General features: G+C 35.8%; 1 protein-coding gene across 1 annotated transcript; it reads left to right on the top strand.

Moving 5' to 3' along the window:
• Window positions 1-19,569: 19,569 nt before the first annotated feature.
• Window positions 19,570-20,865, top strand: LOC145046948 (uncharacterized). The gene has a single exon (XM_078995206.1). The coding sequence runs from the start codon at window positions 19,570-19,572 to the stop codon at window positions 20,863-20,865; it is 1,296 nt and encodes a 431-aa protein (XP_078851332.1).
• The last annotated feature ends 4,702 nt before the right edge of the window (window positions 20,866-25,567 follow it).

Raw genomic sequence — 25,567 nt, 5'->3', positions numbered from 1 at the left:
ATTAATGAACCTATAGGATCATATGGATTAGTAATAACAATATCCCCTGGAATATCAATAATCGCTTCACCGTTATTCGGACCACCAAGATTACCTTCTCCTATGTCCAAAAAACCAAGTTGCAAAATCCCTTATTTATTCAATAGCCGATGGATCGCTTCCAACAATTAACCTTATGTTTTTTTGTTAATTTATGAACTTTGCATTGCTGCCATAAATAAGAACTTAAAGAAGCATTAACAATATTTTATCTACTACCACCTGGAACAACAAGTAGAATTTGTCTAAAATCACCTCAAAAAACAGTGACTTTCCCTCCAAATGGAATATTTGAATTCGTAGGATTGACACACTTCAATATATCTTTTAGAGTTGGATGTAAAGCTTCGAATGCATGTTTGTGTACCATGGGTGCTTCATCCCAAATGATCAATGAGGTTTTTCTTACTAAACTGGCAAGATCACCTTTTGGATTTATTCTACAAAAAGAATCCTCAGTAAGATTTATGGGAATTATAAACCGAGAGTGCTGTCCTGCCTCCAGTCAATAATAATGAAGCTATACCACTTGAAGCAATATTTAAAACAATCTCACCTTGAGCTCTAACTGCTGCCGAATTTGTCTTCCAAAGAAATGTCTTACCTTTTCCACCATAACCATAAACAAAAAATACATCTCCCTTATTATGTTTAACTACATCCATGATATTAAGAAAAATGTCCCGTTGCTCATTTGTTAATGCAACAAACAACCGATCAAATTAGTTCTTTAAATTTGGTATGTCATAATCTAGTTCCTCAGTAATAAGACGATTGTTTGAAGATGAAATAGAATCAACATCTGGATAAGGCATCTTACCATAATTTTTAAGACTGTAATTGTTACGGAGTAAAATTTGTTCTATCTCAAACAAAGTCAAGTTTTAAGTTGATCTTCATTTAGTGATAAACCTATACGTAAAATAATATTTTAATTAGAACGTATAAAAAACAAATTGATTAAAACGTAAAATATAATTGAATTTATACTAAATATTTATATGATACTCTTTTAATAATAATGAGAAAATTTTAGATTACGTGGAGACTTTAATCTCTGTTGTTGATTGTAAAGAATTCCATCTGACAGGTATTCCTAGGTGCTTTGCCAAACAATTCTTAGTTTACATAAACTGTTGGACAATAGCATCGTAGCAAATAAGAATCGTAGATAAAAAACCAAATCCAGAAAGACTTGCTTCCTTAATTGCCATGATAAATTATTTGTCATCATCTAAAAGGAAAATATTATAACACACATCTTTAAAAGAAGAACATAGCTCACCATTGACTGTGCGAATTTCTTTGAATGGTTCAGGACCTTTCACTTTATTTAAAAGAATTCTTAAGAAATATGCTTCTCCAAATTTAGGTGAAACCGAGTGAATTCTACCAATCACATATCCAACTTCCATTGGCTTCCAAATCAGATCTTTACGTTTCCAAACAAACTTTATAGGAAATTCAACATATGTAAGTTTTCGTGCTTCTTTATTGATTTCATTACACTTCATCCAAGATGTGAACATTAAAGAAGCAATTGAAGGGCGATCAAGAACATCTACAATGTCATCATTTGCCTCATATGCAACTTGTTGTTGACTAGGAAGATGAAAGTGCAGTCTAATCACAGCAGGATGCCTATAATGAACATCGTATTTAAAAATCTGCCATGATGCTTCACATGAAGAAATATATCTACAATCATAGTATTCTTTAATTTCATCCACATCATCGTTGTTATCAGAATCATTATTGGTTCGCACCATAGAAACGGTAGCTCTATCAGGATCCTTGTTTATATATTTAAACAAATATTTTACGGAAAATCCTTGATTGCACCATTCAACATTAAATGTGTGCTTGATATTTTTTCAACAGATATTTGTTGTTTGGAACAACATTTCTGTTATCTGACTGAACACCATATTTTTCAACAAAATGCCCATCATTTCTTCTCTTATATAAGGGAAAACCATTTGAATCAACTGAAGTATGATTACAAAATTGCTTTGGAAAGTTTTTAGAACACTTTCAGTCAACCATGCATGGGCAATTTAAATTTTCAGCTCCACACGGACAATGAATCATGAACTCCTTGATAAGTGAATACAATTTTGGATCATTATCGATATTTGGGATCTCAGTAGAAATAATGGGATCAATATATTCAATTGTAGGAAGCTTGCAGTCAGCATGCATAAACAAACATATATGACTATGAGGCAAACCTCTTTTTTGAAATTCAATTGTATAAACCACTGTATGCAAAATATACAAATAAAATACAAGTTAGCAACTAAAATTTGTTTAAATTTATATGTTAAACTATAAGTATAAATATCTTTAGGAAAAATATAAATTATTATATTCAATTTCTTGAGGGTGATTATGGTAAAACCAATGAAACTCGTTAGTTTTGGTAACCCTAAATCCTCATTAAATCCGGACTATCATTACTTGCTTCCAAAGCAACTAATGATGACCCATCCCTAATGAAACCATAATCTCGTTTAATATATAAACAGTTCTTCCTCTTCAAACGAGGGTTACAATCTTAAGCTCTAGTTTTTCATCATACTTTCACATAATCCTCTAGCATATTGGCTTACGATTTCTGTGCCTAGAATCGTAAGTGTCCACTTGGATTATCCTAGGCTGAATTTCTTGTAACCCAGACATATGATAGAAATTTAGTTTCGAAAGTGATATCACGATCCAAGTTGATATCCAGATCTCCACCACAAACCCTAAATTTCCCTACATTTATCTGCAAAAAAAGTACAAAAACAAAAAGTTAATTACAAAAAGTGTTTTTGTAAGACACCGAAAGATTAAGAAATAAAAACAAAAAAGAGCATGAATTTTTTTGTTAAACGTATGCATATGCAAAAGTAGGTTGCCCTATTAGGTTCAAATATTTTTAATTAGTATATATCAAATATAATAAGATGGCATATCTGTCCATCTATAGTAAAAAGACACAATATCAGTTGTTTTTCCTGCATAAAAGGGCATAATCGTTATTTTAGTAAAATAAACCGGACAACTTTATTTTTCTGCAAAATTCTGAAGATAATCAATAGTTTATAACCAAGAAAAGTAAAAAGGCAACTTTATTTATCTGCAAAATTGTGAAGACACTGAAAGATTAAGAAATAAAAACATAAAGGCATGAGGTTTTTTTTTAATTATTTTAATAAGAACGTATGCATATGCAAAAGTAGGATGCATTAATTTTTATTAATATATATCAAATATAAACAATATACTTTACTTTTTTGCAAAATTGTAAATATAATAAATAGTTTTTACCGAAGAAACTCAATAGTTTTTAACATATTGTGTAAAATAACAATATTAACAGAAAAGAAAGGAATAGAAGGAGAAGAATATATTAAGATAAACATAAACAATCAAAATAACAATAAAAGATTTATCAGATTTGCACATAAAAAAGTCGGGATGCCTTACCTGCAACGCAAACTCTTTTAGGGTTTAGATGCTTTAGATATGAGATACACAACAAAGGTTGGAAAGTATTTTAGGTGTATGATATTTATAAGTGAAAAATTTAAGTTTATTAAAATATAATTTAGAATCGATTTGATCTCCAATTATTCAAAACACACACACACACACACACACACACACACATATATATATATATATATATATATATATATATATATATATATATATATATATATATATATATATGGAAAAAGATAATTAATTGAAAAAATTGATTAATTTAAGCATGTTCGATATCTAAATTTATTTAAATTGATGTTCAGTTTCAACTCAATTTCAATGCGGGAATGCAGGAATATAGATAGAGATGAGTAAACTGAAACCGATCAAAAATAGGCTGCTAAATTGTAGGGAATCAGATCTGTTATTTTTGTATATTATTAATTGAAATAAAAAATCGAATAATTGAATGGGTGGGAAAGAAACTAGTAAATAGGTGGAGAGAATGACACGTGACATCTTGGTTGTGTATAAGGAGGACATGTGGCATGTAAGGGATGTTTTTATTAAGAATGAATATATAGTCATATGATAATAATAATATATGAGAGTGTTTCTTTACGATATTCGAGAAATTCATGATAATACCGCATGAAATTTAAAATTTTCGTTTAAACATAAATATCTGATATTTTATTTTGTGCTTAGTTAAATTCAATGAAATATATTGTATATTTGTTTTATAATATTGAATCATTATTATAAATATATCTTTATAGTTTATGTCATTTTACAATTTCCAAATAGTTTATCACTTAGTTTTTAACAAAAAAAAAAAATCATTTTTATCTGCTAACAACTATTTTTTTAACTATCTACTAATTTTTTTAATAAATTAATCAAATATTTCGAAATCAAAAACGTTATGTCCTTATCGCACTTCTGATCTTACAGGACACATAACCTTGGCGGAGTATCTTAAATTCTTGATGACTTAAAATTATAAAAGAAACCCATAATATGCATTTCACCTCAACACACAAACAGGTACATTGACATAGACATTGTATCCCACTATGGTCGGTGGAAACATTTAGAAATTTAATATTTGCCCGTGTATTGTTTCTGATTAATATTATCCCCATAAACCAAATATAGTCCATTACTAAAATTATGTCGATCTTGTTGATGGTTCTTAGTGGGTCTATCATAATAAGATAAAGCGAGTCATGATTTTATCCATTGATGAAATGATTTGTCTATTGCATTATTCTCTGGTTTATCTAAGAAAATAAACCATCATTCAAGTTAGACCAAGGGAAAGATATTAATAGTTTTTTTATTTTTAATGTTTTTTAAGTAGGAGAAAAAGAACGAAAATGATAAATGGTTTTATAATTTTATCCTTTATATATATAAAGTATAAACTAAACCAAATATTTTTGTTATTCTGAAAGCTTTATAAGACGGTTCACTTCAAAGTGAAAAAAAAAATGATTTGCAAAAAGCAAAAAGTTTCCTTCATTTTCCATAATTCTTTCGAATCTTTAATAGGTTATGCAATATGATAAAACACAAAATCCAATCAGGATTACAACCGAACGATGTACACTCATTGTGGGCGCGGGGATTGTGACTTGGCACCGTGATGGACGTGAGAACACCATCCCGACCTCAACGATTATATATATATATATATATATATATATATATATATATATATATATATATATATATATATATATATATATATATATATATATATATATATATATATATATATATATAGAGGTTCATTTGAAACGATTTAATTTTGTCAGACCGTAAGACACATTTTTTTTATTTTATTTTTATTTTTTTAGTTAATTCAAGTTTCGAAAATAATATTTAAAAAAAGAAATTTTTGGATTTTTCCATTTATTTTGCATTTTTAAATTATTTTTTAGAATATGTCAGTGTAACATTCTATTAGAATATTTCACGTATTTTTCAAAAAAAATGGAATTTATTTTTATTTTGTTAATTTTTTTAGTTAATTCAAGTTCCGAAAATAATATTTAAAAAAAGAATTTTTAGATTTTTCCATTTATTCTGCATTTTAAAATTATTTTTTAGAATATGTTAGTGTCATATTCTATTAGAATATTTCACTTATTTTTCAAAAAAAAAAAAACGGAATTTTTTTTAATATTTTTTTAGTTAATTCAAGTTCCGAAAATAATATTTAAAAAAAGAACTTTTGGATTTTTCCATTTATTTTGCATTTTAAAATTATTTTTAGATTTGATCTCACGGTCTCACAAAATTAGAATGGTCTCAAATGAACCTGAACCTAAATATATATATATATATATATATATATATATATATATATATATATATATATATATATATATATAAGGTTAAGTTATATTGTTCTAACTATCTATTGTGTGTATGTAGGATTGATTCTGGACCAATTATTTTAGTTATTTTAAGAAAGTAATTAATGCATATTAGATATTAAAGATATAATAAACATTAATTAGAACTTCAACATTTAATATACATTAATTACTTTCTTAAAATTACTAACATGATTGGTCCAGAATCAATCCTACAAGCACACAATAGATAGTTAAAACATTTGAACCTAATATATATATATATATATATATATATATATATATATATATATATATATATATATATATATATATATATCATACAATAGATAGTAAAAACATTTGAACATATATATATATATATATATATATATATATATATATATATATATATATATATATATATATATATATATATATATATATATATATATATAGTTAGGTTCATTTGCGACCACCTATATTTTGTGAGAGCGTGAGACACATTTTTTTTATTTATTTTTAGTTAATTCAAGTTCCGAAGTTCCATTTATGTTGCATTTTAAAATTATTTTTACACTATGTACGGTGTAGTATTCTATTAGAATATTTCACGTATTTTAAAAAAAACGGGATTTTTTTTTTTATTTTTTTTTAGTTAATTCAAGTTCCGAAAATAATATTTAAAAAAAGAATTTTTAGATTTTTCCATTTTAGAATTATTTTGTAGAATATGTATAGTGTAATACTAGCCGTATACCCGCGCAAAGCGGAGGAGGGCGAATAATTTGATTTCTTTAGAGTTAAAACCATTTTATGTTCACTTTGAGAAATGAATATTAAATGACATCTATTTTTCAAAAGCATTATCATACCATATTAAGGGGGTGTTTGGCTAAGCTTTTTTTAAAACAACTTATTAGGTTCCACATCACTATAAGTTAAAAAAGTATTTGGATTTAAATAACTTATTTTGGTGGGGAACCTCTAATACGTCATTTTTTCATAAGTTACCATACACTTACTTATTAACTTATAAGCTAATAAACTAATAAGCAATAAACTTTTTTTGTCAAACACCCCCTAAATGTTATTACTTCCGTTTATACATACCCAAACCACTTGTACTGTTTATCGTCATCTTTTTTTTTCCGTTTTCCTTAATTCCTTTATTAATTTAATGACCTACTAAGTAAAATGCTAAAATATATAAATAATAGTTTATAAAAATAAACCTTTAGAATATCAGGTGTTGTGATTCAAAAGTCGATAAATAGGCCTTTGAGAAGGCCAAAATACTCAGGTCGCAACTTGTTTATTGTGATTTTAAACCAAGTTTGGTCACAAATTAAAACATTTTCAACGATGGTATGTAATTCAAGGATTCATATTGATTTAGGTTCTCGAAACCTTAAAATATTGAATAAAATCTATATAGAACCTTATAATAAGAACAATAATCACCGTAATCAGGAAGTCCATGTAATGAAACTTGATATTATAAGGACCAATGATGAAAAATGTTTCATTTTTAGACTAAACAAGATGAAAAATATACAAACTACCTTGATCATGTCAAATCTTGTGTTTAACTGCTCTTTATTGCAAAAGTAAGATGCCAAAATATACAAACTAATGATAATACAATGCTCTAACTATCCCTCTTGGTATAGTTCTTTGAACCTGCAAAGTCAACACATTAAAGAAACATAGTAAAAACATTTTTAGGAACAAACCTGATATAATAAAACCTTCACCCAATATATTTATAAGATAAATATACAAAAAGTTAAAAATGATGAAACAATTACAAGTAAGGATTAAAATAAAAATCTGTTAAGAAAGAGTCATCTGCAGGAGAGATATTTGAATCAACATGTATTTTATGATGGTTTCAAATTTTGAATTATCCGAAATTCAGGGAAGGAGCTAGAATTTGTTGAGAAATATAAGGATTCAAAACACAAGTTAAAATTTAATATTATTTTATTGATGACTACTTGTACTATTAGCTTAATAATTTGAACGTCTTAAAAAAATAATATTATTATATTCAATCTATTTTTAGAAATAATAGGATTTCTTTTATAAGATAGTAAAGATTCTATTAGAATATTTCATGTATTTTTCAAAAAAAAAAAATAAGATTTATTTTTTATTATTTTAGTTAATTTAAGTTCCGAAAATAATATTTAAAAAAAGAATTTTTAGATTTTCCCATTTATTTTGCATTTTAAAATTATTTCTTAGAATATGTCACTGTAATATTCTATTAGAATATTTCACGCATTTAAAAAAAAACAGGGGTTTTTTTTATTATTATTTTTTAATTAATTCAAGTTCCGAAAATAATATTTAATAAAAGAATTTTTGGATTTTTCCATTTATTTTGCATTTAAAAATTATTTTTAGATTTGGTCTCACGGTCTCACAAAATTAGAATGGTCTCAAATGAACTGAACCTATATATATATATATATATATATATATATATATATGTATATATATATATATATATATATATATATATATATATATATATATATATATATATATATATATATATATGAAAAAGATCATTTGAAAACTTATAGTTTTTCGATAACTAAAACTGAAACGTTAGAGTATATTTTTTAATAACTTAGATCATAGATGACATATTTGTAATTATGATCAAATTTAATGATATATTTGGTTTTTTTCTAAAATAATCATAAGGGTAAATAAGGTATATGAAATATTTATCCTAAAATTCATTTACAACACCCTTTCTTTCTTTCTTTTTCTTTTTTTTTCTCTCACTACACGAACCTTAAATTAGTATGACCTACATATCCGTTTCTCTCTCACGTCGATTTGTTCCCCCCAAATGCACCATCGTCCGACGACAAAGCTAGAATGTCGCCGCCTTAGGAACAACTATCGTCACAACCGAAGAGTGAGCCGGTAGCGGTGGAAGGTGATGGCGATTACGAACAAGAGACAGAGGCACGAGATGGTGGCGGTCACAAACGTGTATCACAGTGACCTCCACCTTCCAGATCAACGCCTTCCGCCTATCAGATCGTCGTCGATCTCCTCAACACATCTATACGATTTCCATTTTGAATGTTGAATGATGCCATTGATTCACCTTCACAGCTAGTGTATACGAAAGTCCAGGTACCTTAATTTTCGATTTAAGATTTCTTCACCGAATTCAACTGTATGAATGAATATTGCTTCGATTTTGATTGTTCACGGCTTCAACATGTCAAACCTATGTGAACTGAAATTCTGTTACGTGCTTCTTTTGTTCACTACATAATAAACTTCATTTCATTGCTTTTTTTCTTTGTGCATCCTCACATACCTCAAAGCCTCAAACTGAGCAAGAATTGTGAATTGAAATTATGCAAATCACTTATTTTCCAGTAGAGAAATAGTTCATTTCATATAGGAATGATTGAAGCCACTTTTTGTATGCCCCATATTATCACCATAGTTTTCATTAATATAAAAGTGTTATTATTCCTTACTTTTATCTACATAAAAGGCCAATTATCCAAGAAGATGGAGTATATAAGAAATTAGATAGGAAAATTAATTTATGTTTTATTTGTCACATTTTTCTTAGACTTAATTCCACCATGAAAAGACTTATAGGAGAAACTTTGAAGGATGTTAATCTAATTGTTAGGGTCATGATCCTCAAAACCTTTAGGATCCTTAACCATCTTCAGATATTCAAGATCCTCAACTATCTCAAGATCCCGACTATTACCGTTATCATTATTTACTAATATTTATAACGGTTATATTTTGTTCTTAATTGACACATGTGCATAAATAGTCAAGAGAAGACTTATTCTCAACAGAGTTTCGTCTCAACTATGCTAAAGACCCAGAATACTAAGTCAAATAACATTCACGAAGCTGGTCATGGAGGATCCCGGAAATATCGGACATATTGTTAGCTAGTTTAGACTATAAATTGACACTTGTACTTCGCACACAACACACGGTTTTTTAGTCTAAGCTTACTCTACGAAATTATTCACTTATTCTTACTACGATATTCTCTGTAATCACCATTTTACATTAATAAAATCATCAAGGCATGTGATCATTATCACCTCCCAAGGTTTTGTGTCGGAGATCCTAGCAAGGATCAAGGGCTTTCCTTGTAAACCATTGTGTCACTCTCTTTTATCATTTGCTATTGCATAATTCGAACATCACAGTCTCTCATTCAATTTGGTTGATTAGTACTTGTGTAATTTTTTACCAAAACAATTTGGCACCCACTGTGGGGCGGTGGTGTTCAAAATCCTCGAAATATCATGTCTACACAACTGATCCTTTCTTCATCCTCCACTCCTTCCATTCCAACTAAAAACCTACCACCTCCTCCGATTGGCCCCCCTGGTCGGAGGAAAATGCCTGACGCTTTCAAGAAAAACACCCCTCAGGTCACTAACCAAGGAAGCTTGGGATCTTTAGGACTCTAGGATCCGACTGCCTCGGTCACTACTGCATAACTCTTGGCTATGATGATGAAAATGACGCAACAGGTGACCCAACAGTAGGAGGAGAATAGAGCATTGCTCAGAGAAGTGGAGAGGATGAAGGCAGAATTTTAGAATCCCACGAAACAGCGCCCACAGTTGTACAACCAAGGATTATGAACTTTGATAATGTAGGATCCTCAGAAAATCACCAGAAGAACACAGTTCCTACCATTGTGGCGTCACTATGGGGGGATACTATGGACAACCGAGCATCTACAATCAATGATCTCAATGAGCCTTTCAATACTCCTAGAAACCTTGTGTAACATCCCAAAATTCAAGGCCAAAAATTTCATTTTTATTTAAGTTATTGCATAAAAGCGATTAATATAAAAACCTTCATAATAATATCTCATATCAAAAACTAAAGTGTCATTAAACAAACAAAGTATCATAAAACCATATCAGAGTGTAATCCCAAGGATCCCGTGTGCGGAAAATACAGTGTGATGCGCTGCAACCAAGCCGACTCCTTTCCTTAGAAACAATGTACCTGAAACACATAACACATAACACGGTAAGCACGCATGCTTAGTGAGTTTCCCAAAATACCACATAAACATATTAGCCACTCGAGGCTATAACTCTGTAAGACCTTCCGGTCGATGTGTCTCAACAGGACCCTCCGGTCCCACAGCTCTGGTAGACCTTCCGTCCCTACCATGGCTTGCCTTCCGGCCTCAACCCTGATCGCCTTCCGACCATAACTCTGATTGCCTTATGACCATATCTCTGTCGACCTTCCGGTCCCAAATCATACAACATATATATATATATATATATATATATATATATATATATATATATATATATATATATATATATATATATATATATATATATATATATATATATATATATATATATATATATATATATATATATATATATCTCACATAAGTCACATAGCTCATACAATTATATAAGACCTTCCGGCAACATATCACATAAGTCACATAACTCATACAAATATATAAGACCTTCCGGTCACACCTAGTTACCATTCCAGGTAAGGTATAGTGAGAAGACTCACCTGACACTGCTGAAGTCCCGCATACTCATTCCCACATTGCTGAAGTCCTGCAGACTCAACTCCAGCTGCTGGATAACAGATTCCTGATCTGTCAATTATCAAACATCACCCAATTAATAATTGGATCCCACTACATAACCATAAGTACATTCTTTGGGTAACTACTATTTTACCCCTAGCTTGGCTTATCCAATCCCAAGGCCCAATTCTTAGGCCCAAAATCAATTAGGAATCAAAGCCCAACACATGGCCCAATTTTCCAAATTAGGCCCACTCCTCATATGGGCCTTACCTCAAAGCCCATTAATTATTCTAGTCCAATTGCTTCACTTTGGATGGCTCAATAATAATCCAATCATCAAGGCCCAATAGAAAGGCCCAACAATAAACCCAAGAGAAATTAGGGTTTCACATAAAATGACGATTAGGGTTAAGTTTCCTACTTAACCCAATAAGAACTTAATCCTCTAAGGACTTAACTCATTAAGTCCCATATCGCTTAGCTAAACCTTGCCCATGATTATTATTCATGTTTCAAGTTATTAATAATTCTCGAGTGTGTGTGTGTGTGTGTCCCAATTTATTCTCAAATTAGGGTTTTATTGGCATAAGGGTTTTCCAAACCCTAATTAGGGTTTCTAACCCAAATACTAGCCAATTTATTAGCTTGTTGGACTTTTAGATCAATTAGGACTTTATTGGGCCTATTAAGTCCACTAGAATATTATTAAGCCCATTAGGGTTTTCATTAAGCCCATTAGGCCTCATTGGGACCATTAGGGTTTCTAGCACCCCAAACTAGTCAACACAACTGGGCAAAGCACACCGCCACCCGACACGGCGGTCGGTGGCGGCAGCCACCTCCCTAAGGTGGTGGTTTTCAATTTCTTTTATTATTCTTGGCTCGTACAACTTTTACAATGAATTCCTAAAACAAACACACACACTACACTAATACCAACACACACATGCGGTGGTCCTTGGCGGCAGCCACCACCTCACGGTGGTGCCAACGGCGGCTCTTGCGATTTCTGGTCAAACAAATCATACCCATAAACAAAAACACGCACACCATCACGTCCTTTGCTCGAAAAGAGAAACCAACCACCCGATAATGGCGTATGGCGGCAGCAGCGATGGTTTCATGCCGGCAGGATAGAGATTGAGGTTCAACAGCAATGGACCGAGCAGAGGGGGGGGGGTTTCGTGATAATGACAGCTACGCTCAAGCTCCTCCGGCAGTGGCAATAGCAACATAACAATGACGATTAGCGGATCCACCGATGGTCCCGCTTCTTTGGCTTCATAGATGAGGAGGATGAGGCGGCGTAGGTGGCTACGACTTGTCTCGCGCTGCCTCTGACTGAAGGATGCTCCATCGTCATCATCTGCTTCCAACAGTAGCAAAAACGATGGCTGAGGTCTGGTGGTTCGTAACAGCAACAGACCATCCAACCACCGTACTCACTTTCCGATGTAGAAGAGATGGACTTCGGCGACTGGCTTCAGTGGTGGTGAGGAGGAAAGCAAGCGGCAGTCGGGGATCGCTCATGGCGGCTGGAGAAGTCTCTTCCTGCTTAGGGTTTTATTGATAAGGAAACTTATATACCCGACTCCATTTATGAATTTGCCATAATGGCAAAACCGACCCCTCCCTTCCCTTTTTGTTTTCAAACAAGCCAATAATTACCATTTTAACCCCAGCCACTCAAATACTCTCAACTTAAGTCCCCACATTTACCACGCAACCCCTAAGCTTCCAAAATCCCTTCAATATAGTCCTATAATTAACCAAGTAGTCCCTGCCTTCTTAAATACTTACCAATTAAGTATGGATTTCACACTTTTAACCCCCAATCTCTTAAAGTGTGACAATTAGCTCTACGGGTACATCATTAGATATATAAATATTTATTTTAAGGCTACTGTACATTCATCAATTTATTTATTTAATTAATAAATAAACAGGATGTTACAACTCTCCCCCACTTAAATCAGATTTCGCCCTCGAAATCGTTTCTTATCATTCCTTACACACTAAACACTTGAACTACTTGGCTACAATCCTAAACATAACCATAGCCTTTCCAAGGTAACCGTAATCAACCCTCGCAGGGCTCTAAAACCTGGAGATAAACGAATCCCTTACAATATGATCACATTTACTCAATTTGAAATAGGAAATGTCGAGATGGTATGGCTTCTTGACAGACCTCTCATACCCAATCATTATTGTTGATCCTATTCCACCTTCTCTCATATAACTATTCAATTTCTGATGTCAGGGGTACCACCATCTAGATACTTCCCATACACCTGAAGACCCAATTCGTTAATACCATCCTAAATGCAGAAACTGTCTAAACACTGATCTGCCTGAAGCAGTAAGCTGCCACACGACTACTTCTAGAATTTACCGAGACCTCTCTGGTCTCGATTCATTCTCAGTCATATGACATACCGGGTTCCAGCCTGGTCGCAGAGTTAACGGACTCCCACATAGTTGTTTCATGCGACTTCTGAACAAAATCGTTCTCTTGAACTAGTTACCATTAGTTATCATGTCACTGAGGCCCTAATAGCCTCCTGATCCAACCGATCAGATTTATGCGTCGAATCCCATTGTTACCAACCCATGACTGAAAGCGATTGCTACATGACCAATGGCAGACTTACATCACATGCAACCTTAAGCAATCCATTGCTCCCTAGGTCTCCAAATTGTAGTGACATTCCTACAGTCTTATCACTCGCTCAACCCGACCTAATCCATCCAGAAAATTCCGAAATCCAATCCGTGGATTTCCATATCCTCAATGTTGCACCCGAACTGGTGGGTACTATTGTCCTTTTCCCGATCTAGGAACATGCTCATGCCATCTACCCATCTAGTGGATGCTACAGCTACACCCGCAGTCTTACAACACTCTATCACTATCTACCCATCTGATGAATGTTGCGGCTACACCCGTAGGCTTACAATGTCCCATGCTAACTGACCACTACTGAATGCTATTGCTATGACTACCCCCGTAGTCTTACAACACTTTCCATGCTATTTGTTCACTAGTGAATGCTACGGCTACCCCCGTAGTCTTACAACACTTCCCGACCGGGTCAATACGCACCCGACCTAACACTTAACTGAACTTGAGCCCCAACTGGAACTCTAACATGGTTACAAAAACCCGCTATTTGATGCCAAGGAAAAACATGAACCAAACGTTGGAACGTTTTCAAGAATTCCAGCTCACCCAACCCTCAACCTAGATGGCCACTCGATCGTCTTCCCCTACTGACGGGGATACGAAACTCATCCTAGTTTCACACCTACTTCTTCTCCTCGACACTTGATCGATTCTTCCCCACTTAGCTTCAGCTAAGTCTTCACAGTTCGTAAGAATTGAAGGACTCCCAATCCTTCTCGCTTCCTAGTATCCCACTGATGACACCCAGTTCTTACTAATGCTAGCGGTCAATCACTGGTTACATCCTAAGATCGCCCATTCTTTGTAATCTTGAATAGTACTCAGGAAATGTGGTCCAGTCTGATACCTCAATCCACTTCCCATGTTGACAACCAGAGGCCTAAATCTTCACTCTGGCTGACAAATCCTCGTTCTCACTTTCATTCTTGTAGCATTACTGAATCCTAACCGAGCATAACCATGCAAAAATGCAATTCTCTCGAACATTCAATGACCGAACACCTATACCTTTAACACTCGCAACTGAGTACACTTTCTTAATGCTACCCGTCCTCCCCTAGTAATGGTAGTGCCTTGAACTCCAGAGTTCTTCCGTAGGTAGCTAACGACCATACCCAAACAATGATAGAACCACTGAACTCTGACTTCATTGGAGAACCATCGCTCTAACCCTGACCAACGTCCCCTGAATAATACTCCTGTACCGATCTCCTCAACAATCCGGAGTGATGACGGTATACGTGGAATCCACTCCGCAAGATACGTCCCTATGTGGGTTCATCAAGGACCATTCGGCATGCAGGATGGCATATATGATCCTTGATAACCCAAACACTAATAGAAAAACCGACCTGAGATCTGTTCTGTCCAAGCTCACTCGCAATTCCAAGGTGATACAGATTCCCAATATCCACCTTTAAGGGGCAAAGATAACATATTCGCATACATCTGGACGAATATTGATCACCTTCCACACCTATCCATACTTTCCTCAGCAATCCTCCTGAATCCTCCAAGTCACTTCCTCAAACTAATACACCCAAGTCTCACTGAGCCTCACTACTAGCCCACTGAATCATATCCTAGGCTTCCTTAGGTTCCCAAACTCACCCAATCCTCCACTGCTGAAAGATTCCCAGTAATGTCAACTAGCTACCTCATGAATATATCTAGCTCACATTACTAAGAGTCCCCCAAAGCACTAAGCAAGCAGCATTCAGACAATGGAAAATCTAACCATCCCATTCCAATCAAACCTCTCTATCCTCTACTCATGGATCTTGTATGCAATTTGAAGGCTCATACAACCAGGCATAACCTAAACAAGCTATCCTATTACTGACTGATCGGTACCAGCATGCAGGTCTACAAGCATATATAGTAGGCATATAAGGCATCCTTCCTAGATCCTTAGCCTTAATCATATCATCTCATAACATATCACATGTATTGCTATCTTAGGAAAACTAACTTGAGCTCGGCTGATTGCACGCATCACACACCATGTTCCTTTACAAAGTTCTTTTCTCCATCCAATTTCGTTTTCAAAACTCTCTTTTGTAAAATGGTTTTATTTTTGAAAATTTTTCATACCATGTCCTTAGTTTGAGTTCGGGCACACCCGAGAGTGTACCCGAATCCCTCAAACCAAAGCTCTGATACCAACTTGTAACATCCCAAAATTCAAGATCAAAATTTTCATTTTATTTAAGTTATTGCATAAAAGCGATTAATATAAAAACCTTCATAATAATATCTCATATCAAAAACTAAAGTGTCATTAATCAAACAGAGTATCATAAAACCATATCAGAGTGTAATCCCAAGGATCCCGTGTGCGGAAAACATAGTGTGATGCGCTGCGACCAAACCGGCTCCTTTCCTTTGAAACAATGTACCTGAAATACATAACACATTACACGGTAAGAACGCATACTTAGTGAGTTTCCCAAAATACCACATAAACATATTAGCCACTCGAGGCTATAACTCTGTAAGACCTCCCGGTCGATGTGTCTCAGCGGGACCCTCCGGTCCCACAACTCTGGTAGACCTTCCGGCCCTACCATGGCTTGCCTTCCGGCCTCAACTCTGATCGCCTTCCGGCCATAACTCTGATTTCCTTACAGCCATATCTCTGTCGACCTTCCGGTCCCAAATCATACAACATATATATCACATAAGTCACATACCTCATACAATTATATAAGACCTTCCGGTCACATATCACATAAGTCACATAGCTCATACAAATATATAAGACCTTCCGGTCACATATCACATAAGGTCTCATAGCTCATTCATACACATAAGACCTTCCGGTCACACCTAGTTACCATTCTAGGTAAGGTATAGTGAGAAGACTCACCTGACACTGCTGAAGTCCCACAGACTCAATCCCACATTGCTGAAGTCCTGCAGACTTAACTCTAGCTGCTGGATAACGGATTCACGATATGTCAATTATCAAACATCACCCAATTAATAATTGGATACCACTACATAACCATAAGTACATTCTTTGGGTAATTACTACTTTACCCCTAGCTTGGCTTATCCAAGCCCAAGGCCCAATTCTTAGGCCCAAAGTCAATTAGGAATCAAAGCCCAACACATGGCCCAATTTTCCAAATTAGGCCCACTCCTCATATAGGCCTTACCTCAAAGCCCATTATTATTCTAGTCCAATTGCTTCACTTTGGATGGCCCAATAATAATCCAATCATCAAGGCCCAATAGAAAGGCCCAACAATAAACCCAATAGAAATTAGGGTTTCACATAAAATGACAATTAGGGTTAAGTTTCCTACTTAACCCATTAAGAACTTAATCCTCTAAGGACTTAACTCATTAAGTCCCATATCGCTTAGCTAAACCTTGCCCATGATTATTATTCATGTTTCAAGTTATTAATAATTCCAGAGTGTGTCTGTGTGTGTGTCCCAATTGATTCTCAAATTAGGGTTTTATTGGTATAAGGGTTTTCCAAACCCTAATTAGGGTTTCTAACCCAAATACTAGCCCATTTATTAGCTTGTTGGACTTTTAGATCAATTAGGAATTTATTGGGCCTATTAAGTCTACTAGAATATTATTAAGCCCATTAGGGTTTTCATTAAGCCCATTAGGCTTCATTGGGCCCATTAGGGTTTCTAGCACCCTAAACTAGTCAACACAACTGGGCAAAGCACACCGCCACCCGACACGGTGGCCGGTGGCGGCAGCCACCACCCTAAGGTGGTGGTTTTCAATTTCTTTTATTATTATTGGCTCTTACAACTTTTACAATGAATTCCTAAAACAAACACACACACTACACTAATACCAAAAAACACATGCGGTGGTCCTTGGCGGCAGCCACCACCTTACGATGGTGGCAGCGGCGGCTCTTGCGATTTCCGGTCAAACAAATCATACCCATAAACGAAAACATGCACACCATCACCTCCTTTGCTCGAAAAGAGAAACCAACCACCCGATAATGGCGTATGGCAGCGGCAATGATGGTTTCATGCCATCAGGATAGAGATAGAGGTTCAACAGCAATGAACCGAGCAGAGGGGGGGGGGGTCCGTGACAATGACATCTACGCTCAAGTTCCTCCGGCGGTGGCAATAGCAACATAACAATGGTGATTAGCGGCTCCTAGCCTCATTGTCGATTGATCTTGCGGCTCCACCGATGGTCCCGCTACTTTGCCTTCACAGATGAGGAGGAGGAGGCGGCGTAGGTGGCTACGACTTGTCTCCCGCTGCTTCTGACTGAACGATGCTCCATCGTCATCCTCCGCCTCCAGTAGCAACAAAAACGATGGTTGAGGTCTGGTGGTTCGTAACAGCAACAAACCATCCAACCACCGTACTCACTTTCCGATGTAGAAGAGATGGATTTTCGGCGACTGGCTTCAGTGGTGGCGAGGAGGAAAGCAAGCGGCGGTCGGGGATCGCTCATGGCGGTTGGAGAAGTCTTTTCCTGCTTAGGGTTTTATTGATAAGGAAACTTATATAACCGGCTCCATTTATGAATTTGCCATAATGGAAAAACTGACCCCTCTTCCCTTTTTGTTTTCAAACAAGCCAATAATTACCATTTTAACACCAGCCACTCAAAATACTCTCAACTTAAGTCCCTACATTTACCATGCAGCCCCTAAGCTTCCAAAATCCCTTCAATTTAGTCCTATAATTAACCAAGTAGTCCATGCCTTCTTAAATACTTACCAATTAAGTCTGGATTTCACACTTTTATCCCCCAATCTCTTAAAGTGTGACAATCAGCTCTACGGGTATATCATTAGATATATAAATATTTATTTTAGGGCTACTGTACATTCATCAATTTATTTATTTAATTAATAAATAAATAGGATGTTACACCTTGATTCTAGTAATTTCTTAAACAACAATACCATTAATACTAACTTTACTAATATTGATGCAAGAATAAATCCAAACATAGCTAGGGAACTTCAGCAGTTAAGACAAATTATCTCAAGCGTACGCGGGGTGGTCCAACCCATACCAGAAGCATCTCCAACAAATCACAGGATCTCGAGATTTGCTCCTACGATAGATGATACCGAAGTTCCTAAACACTTCCAAGCTCCTAGCATGAAGACTTATGATGGAACTACGGATTCTGAAGAACACATAACACAATACCGAGAAAGGATGGAGATCATTCCCATCCCAGTGCACTTACAGGAAGCTTTCCTATGCAAATTCTTTGGTTCAACCCTCACGGGATCAACTCTTAAATGGCTGCTAAACATTCCTCTATGCTCTATTACTTTGTTTGCTCACTTAGTCAATATTTTTGATAACCAGTTTTCTTGCAGCAAAACCTTCGAGAAGATCGCTAGTGATCTTTATTGAGTGGTTCAGGATCCTAAGGAACGAATGATGAATTTTGTTAACAGGTTTGGCAGGGAAGTTCTAAGCACCCCCAACATTGACATGGAGACTGCTGTAGAGGCCTTCAAAATGGGTCTAAGGAAGGATTCACCCTTCTATGAAGATCTTGTGATGACCCCTTACGAGAGATTGGATGAAGTCAGGTGCCGAACATTGAGATTCATAAGGCTTGAAGAAGATAAAGAAATCCAGAAGAGAAGCAACCACTCAATTCAATATGAGAATCCCAATAGGAATGCCGAATCCTCGACCCCAAGATCCTACAAATTGAAGCCCTATTCCAAACTAGATCACCACATGGGCAATGCCCTCGAAGATGAAGGAGAAGAAGAGGAACTTCCTAAGATCACTGTCTATTGTTTTTCTTTGGATATTTCAGGTATAATTCATGCTATGAAGGATCTTGGAGACAAAACAAGATGGACTAAGAGGGATAACAAGTCCACCATTTGGAAAGACAAGTCCAAATGGTGTGCTTACCAAGAAGACTTTGGTCACATAACGGAGGATTGTATAGCCCTAAGAAAAGAGATCAACTACCTCCTTAGAAAGGGATACCTCAAAGAGATCCTCGGGAGAAAAAGAGAAAAATCCAAGGAGAACAACCAGGATGGTCACAAGATCCCGGAGAAACCAGGATCTCGAACCCCAAACGCTAAGATAATTAACGTTATCTCAGGCGGATCTAGCATCTGTGGTACTTCTTATTCTCATGCTAAAAGACACGCCAAGGTCTCTAAAACAAAAAATAAAGATAGACCACGGAAGAATACCATGGTTAGGAGTGAAAAGGAAATCACGTTTGACGAGACGGACAGGGAAGGGATTCAAGATCCTCACCATGACAGACTCGTGATAACATTGTACATGCCCAACCATTTCACAAGAAGGATCCTTTTTGACGGAGGATCCTCGGTCAATATCATACTCCTAGACGCACTAAAAAGGATGAACATCCCAGAATCAGAGATAATCAAGAAATCCTCGGTCCTCATAGGATTTAGCGGGGAAATGAAACACATGATTGGGGAGATAAAGTTACCAATATACATAGAGGGGGTAAACTCTATACAAAATTTATATGTTATTGACACCTTATATTCTTATAATGTGATACTAGCTAGACCGTGGATCCACGAGATGAAAGTAGTGCTATCACCATATCATCAATGTGTAAAAATGCCTACTCCATGGGGAACAGTAAAGATCATGGGAGATCAACAAGAATCGAAGGAATGTTATAAAACTTCTATGAAGCCTACGACCAAACCTCAGCAAGCATAGCAATTAAGGCAAGGGCACAAAGTGTTCTAGAAATGAAGGAGCGAGACGTGAAGGAAGTGCCACTGAGCATCGAGGATCCTGAAGCTAAAGTCCTCATAGGATCCTCAATACCTAAGCAAATCGAGCAAGAACTGTTAAAATTCCTTCGAACTAGAAGCAAGACATTTACATGGAAACACGGAGATATGACAGGTATAGACAAGAGTATTATCACTCACAAACTTAATATTGATCCTTCTTTCAGACCAATACACCAAAAGAGAAGGAAGTTTGCACCTGAAAGGAATCAGATCATCCAAGAATAAGTAGAGAAGCTCCTCAAGACATGAATGATCAAGGAGATAAAGTTCCTAAGATGGCTAGATAACGTGGTTTTCGTACACAAGAAAAACGGAAAATGGTGAGTATGTGTAGATTACACGAATCTTAACAAGGCTTGTCCTAAGGATCCTTTCCCTCTACCACATATTAACTCTATGATAGATGCAACAGCTGGCCACAAACTCTTAACCTTCATGGATGCTTCAGCAGGATTCCAACAAATCCAGATGGAACCATCCGATCAAGAAGATACAATGTTTATAACACCAATAGGTATATATTGTTACACTGCAATGCCTTTTGGTCTTAAAAATGCATGTGCAACATATCAAAGATTGGTGAATCGGATTTTTAAAGACAAGTTGGGGGACACCATGGAGGTCTATATTGACAACATGGTGGTGAAGTCAATGAAAGCTGAAGATCATCTCATGGATCTTAAAGAAGCATTTGACATCCTAGACGAATACAATATGAAGTTGAATCCACTCAAATGCCACTTTGGGATGAAGTCAGGCAAGTTCCTTGGATATATGGTAACCAAGAGAGGAATAGAATCAAGCCCATAGTAGATTAGAGCAATCATTGAGCTATAATCTCTATCTTTAACAAAAGACATCCAAAGGCTAACCGGAAGGGTAGCGACACTCAACATGTTCATTTCAAGATCCTCAGAAAGATGTAAAACCTTCTACAATATCTTTAATAAAAACAAGAGGTTCGAATGGACTGAAGATCATGAAAGAGATTTTAAGGAACTCAAAAAATACTTGAGTTTTGCACCATTACTGGTAAAGCATATAGATGGAGAACCACTTCTCCTCTACCTCCCAGTATCCTCAAATGCGGTAAGTGATGTCCTGACCAAGAATCTTAATGGAGACCAACATCCTATAGACTGTGTAAGTAAAAGTTTTCTGGATCCTAAAACCAGGTACACTCACCTCGAAAAATTAATTCTTGCCTTACTAACTGCCTCTACAAAATTAAGACTTTATTTCGAAACACACACTACACATGTGAAAACTAATTATCCTATCAAGAATGTTATGAGAAAACCAGAAATGTCAGGAAAGATGGCAAAATGGTCATTGAAGTTAAGCACGTTCGACATCAGATATGAACCAAGATCCTCCATAAAGTCACACACATTAGCAGACTTTTGTTGCTGACTTTAGTGTTAATCTACAAAACGAAGTAGACATGGAATCCAAGCAACTCCTAGAAGATGAACACTTAGGAAAATAGACACTATTCACATATGGAGCTTCAAATAAAAAAGGAACAGGGCTAGGGATCGTACTAAAGTCGCCACATGGGGACATCCTACCCCAGACAGTCAGTTGCAAATTCAACACTACCAATAACGAAGCACTCATCATGGGACTACAATTGACTAAGGATCTTCAAATCAGGGATCTTCAGGTATTTGTTGATTCTTTATTACTAACCAATCACTTTAATGGATCTTACGTAGTGAAAGGTGAAAGATTAGCACTATATCTAGAGATCCTCAAAAAAATTAGCCTCTAATTTTGAGAACTTTAGCCTGACCCAAGTTCCCAGAGAAGAAAACATAGAAGCAAACACATTAGCCAACTTAGGATCCTCCCTTAGGATCCCACCAGAAATGAAGATCCCTATAACCCACATAATAACCCCATCCATAAAAACCCTCTCTGACAAATCCAATGATTCTGAACAACCAACAAATGTAACAACTATTGAAGATCCTAACCCACAGATCCTTCCTCAAAGGGACCCCGACAAACAGGATCCTCAAAGAAGTCCATAATCATGGACCCAACCAATTATGGAGTATCTCCAAAATGACACGATCCCAACAAAAGAAAGAAGCGAAAGAGCATTCAGAACAAGAGTCTCAAGATTCATGATAATCCAAGGTAAACTCTATAAAAAGTCCATGGCAGGTCCATACCTTAGATGCTTGGAAGATCCCGAAGCTGCAAAAGTCTTGAAGGAAATACATGAAGGAGACTGTGGCAACCACACTCGGGGTAGATCCTTATGCTCCATAGTACTAAGAATAGGATATTACTGGCCGAACATGAAGAAATATTCTTTTCTACATGCTCAAAAGTGTGATAATTGCCAAAGACATAACAACATCCTGCATAAACCGACAGAACCTCTACATCCTATTATCTCTCCATGGCCATTCAAGAAATGGGGAATGGACATAGTGGGACAATTATCAATAGCCCCAGGAGGAAAAGTCTTCATGTTAGTGATGACTGACGACAAGATACTTGCTGCAAGATCAAGAGAATAACGACAGGATCCTAGCACATGATCTTGACATTATTGACAAACTCAGAGATCTGGCCAAAATATGCGTTGCTACTTATCAACAAAGGATCACCAAGGCTTATAATAAGAACATAAAAGTAAGAAGGTTTCAAACAGGAGACTTAGTATTAAGGAAAACATTCCAAAACACCAAGGATCCCAATGCAAGTAAATTAACTCCTAAATGGGAAGGACCATATCTCATAGATGCTGAAGCAAGAAAACGAGCATATTGGCTAGCAACACTCGAAGGAGACGTTCTGCCAACATCTTAGGATGCTATACACCTCAAAGCATACTACATGTAAGTAGGGTCAATTAATCCTCAACAAAACCAAGGTACACATGTTACTTACCTTAAACTTTTCTTCATTACTTACTTTCTCCTCGATCACATTACTAACTTAAGCATCAGAAGGGCGTTAGCTAGATTAACACCCACCCCTAGATAACGTTTGCTATGCACAATAACATACAACTAAGGATCTCCATAAGTAATGATCCTGGAACAAAAGGATCCTCGGGCTTGAAGATCCTAAAATATTAGGATCCTCAAAATCCTAAAATATAGGGATACTTGAGGTTGAAAATCCTAAAACATAAGGATTTTTAAACTATCATATACATAAGCTAGAGACTGATCATCTCTCCTACGCTTAAGGGTAGTTAATCCCTCTAAGGTTTAAAGAGCTAATTACCTCTTTCACACGAACTAAGGTTTATATGCCTTGCTTGAACGCGTGATATCTAACTATAGGATATGGATAAGGGGATCATTTCATGACATAGTGGCTTGGAAACCCTCTTACCCTTGAACATAAGTTAAGATCCTTAAGGTTTTGAAACATCCCAAAAATACAAGCCAAAAATTTTGTTTTCAAAATCATTTATCAAACATAAATCTCATTGCCATAAAATAAAACGTAAAACAAGTATCTCAAAGCTCATAATATATGATAACGAATAACAGTCTCATAATAAAATCAGAGTAAACTCCCAGGCTAATCAACGGTGGTGTATGCAATGCCATCAGCTCAAGCTCTTCCCTTTACTAGCTGAAGTCCCTAAAAATAAAGTTGAAACTGTAAGCACGAAGCTTAGTGAGCTCCCCCAAACTACTACATACCATACATATATAATCATGCAACTAGGAGATATGGGCCCCGCCCACACTTATGGAGAAACGGTCCTCGCCCACACTCCACTAACTAAGAGATATGGGCCCCGCCCACACTCCGCTAACTTTGAGATAAGAGCCCTGCCCACACTCAGCTACTCAAGATACGGGCCTCGCCTACACTCGGTTGCTATGAGATACGGGCCCCGCCTACACTCAACTACTAGGCAGATATACAAGTATCACGCAGACAACAAGTATAAGTAGATCTACCATTTAGAATTATATCAAACTCCTCTATTGGGAAATACGGGCCCCACCCACACTCAGCTAACTGGGAGATACGGGCCCCGCCCACACTCAACTACTAATCACAACATGCTATGGGCCAGAATTGGTGCCTTAGACTCGTTCCTACTGAAGGGAAACTCACCTTGTAAAGTTGACTGTAAAATCTCGTGGTGAGGAATATCCGGTAACTGCCTTGGCGTCCCCCCGGCTATCAAAACACGATAATACATAGTCAATATCCAAAACTCCTTCCTAGGGTAAAATGACCATTTTACCCTTAATCAAAGTCAACGCTCTTGTCAAGGTCCAGTCAAGGTCAATCCCAATCAACTAAACTCGTAGTCCTCTCAGTCAACTCGTCGAGTTCTTCCTGAAATGATCATCGGGACATTTCGACTATACTCGTCGAGTCCCTCCTTGCACTCGTCGATTTGTTTCGCTTCATGGTCTGATTCTTTTTTAACTCGTTGAGTCATCTCCTTCCTCTCACTAATTCAACTCTTAACTCACTAACATGGGAAATTTGGGTTCGCAACCCGACTCATCGAGTCCGATGAGTGAATCGTCGAGTCCTTTGAATGCCATCACCAAATAGTTGATCTTAAATGATTTCAAAGCATCCAAAACATATATCTGGACTTCTAGAGCTTGCATAACACGTAA

The sequence above is a fragment of the Lactuca saligna genome, chromosome 5 (assembly GCF_052625555.1).
Source record: "Lactuca saligna cultivar CGN05327 chromosome 5, ASM5262555v1, whole genome shotgun sequence".
Classification (NCBI taxonomy): Eukaryota; Viridiplantae; Streptophyta; class Magnoliopsida; order Asterales; family Asteraceae; genus Lactuca; species Lactuca saligna.
The sequence above is the reverse complement of the archived record's forward strand: the minus strand, read 5'-3'. Positions and strand labels throughout refer to the sequence as shown.

Excerpts from the sequence above, each read along its gene's own strand:
- LOC145046948 (XM_078995206.1), top strand. The coding sequence starts at position 19,570 with ATGAATTTTGTTAACAGGTTTGGCAGGGAAGTTCTAAGCACCCCCAAC.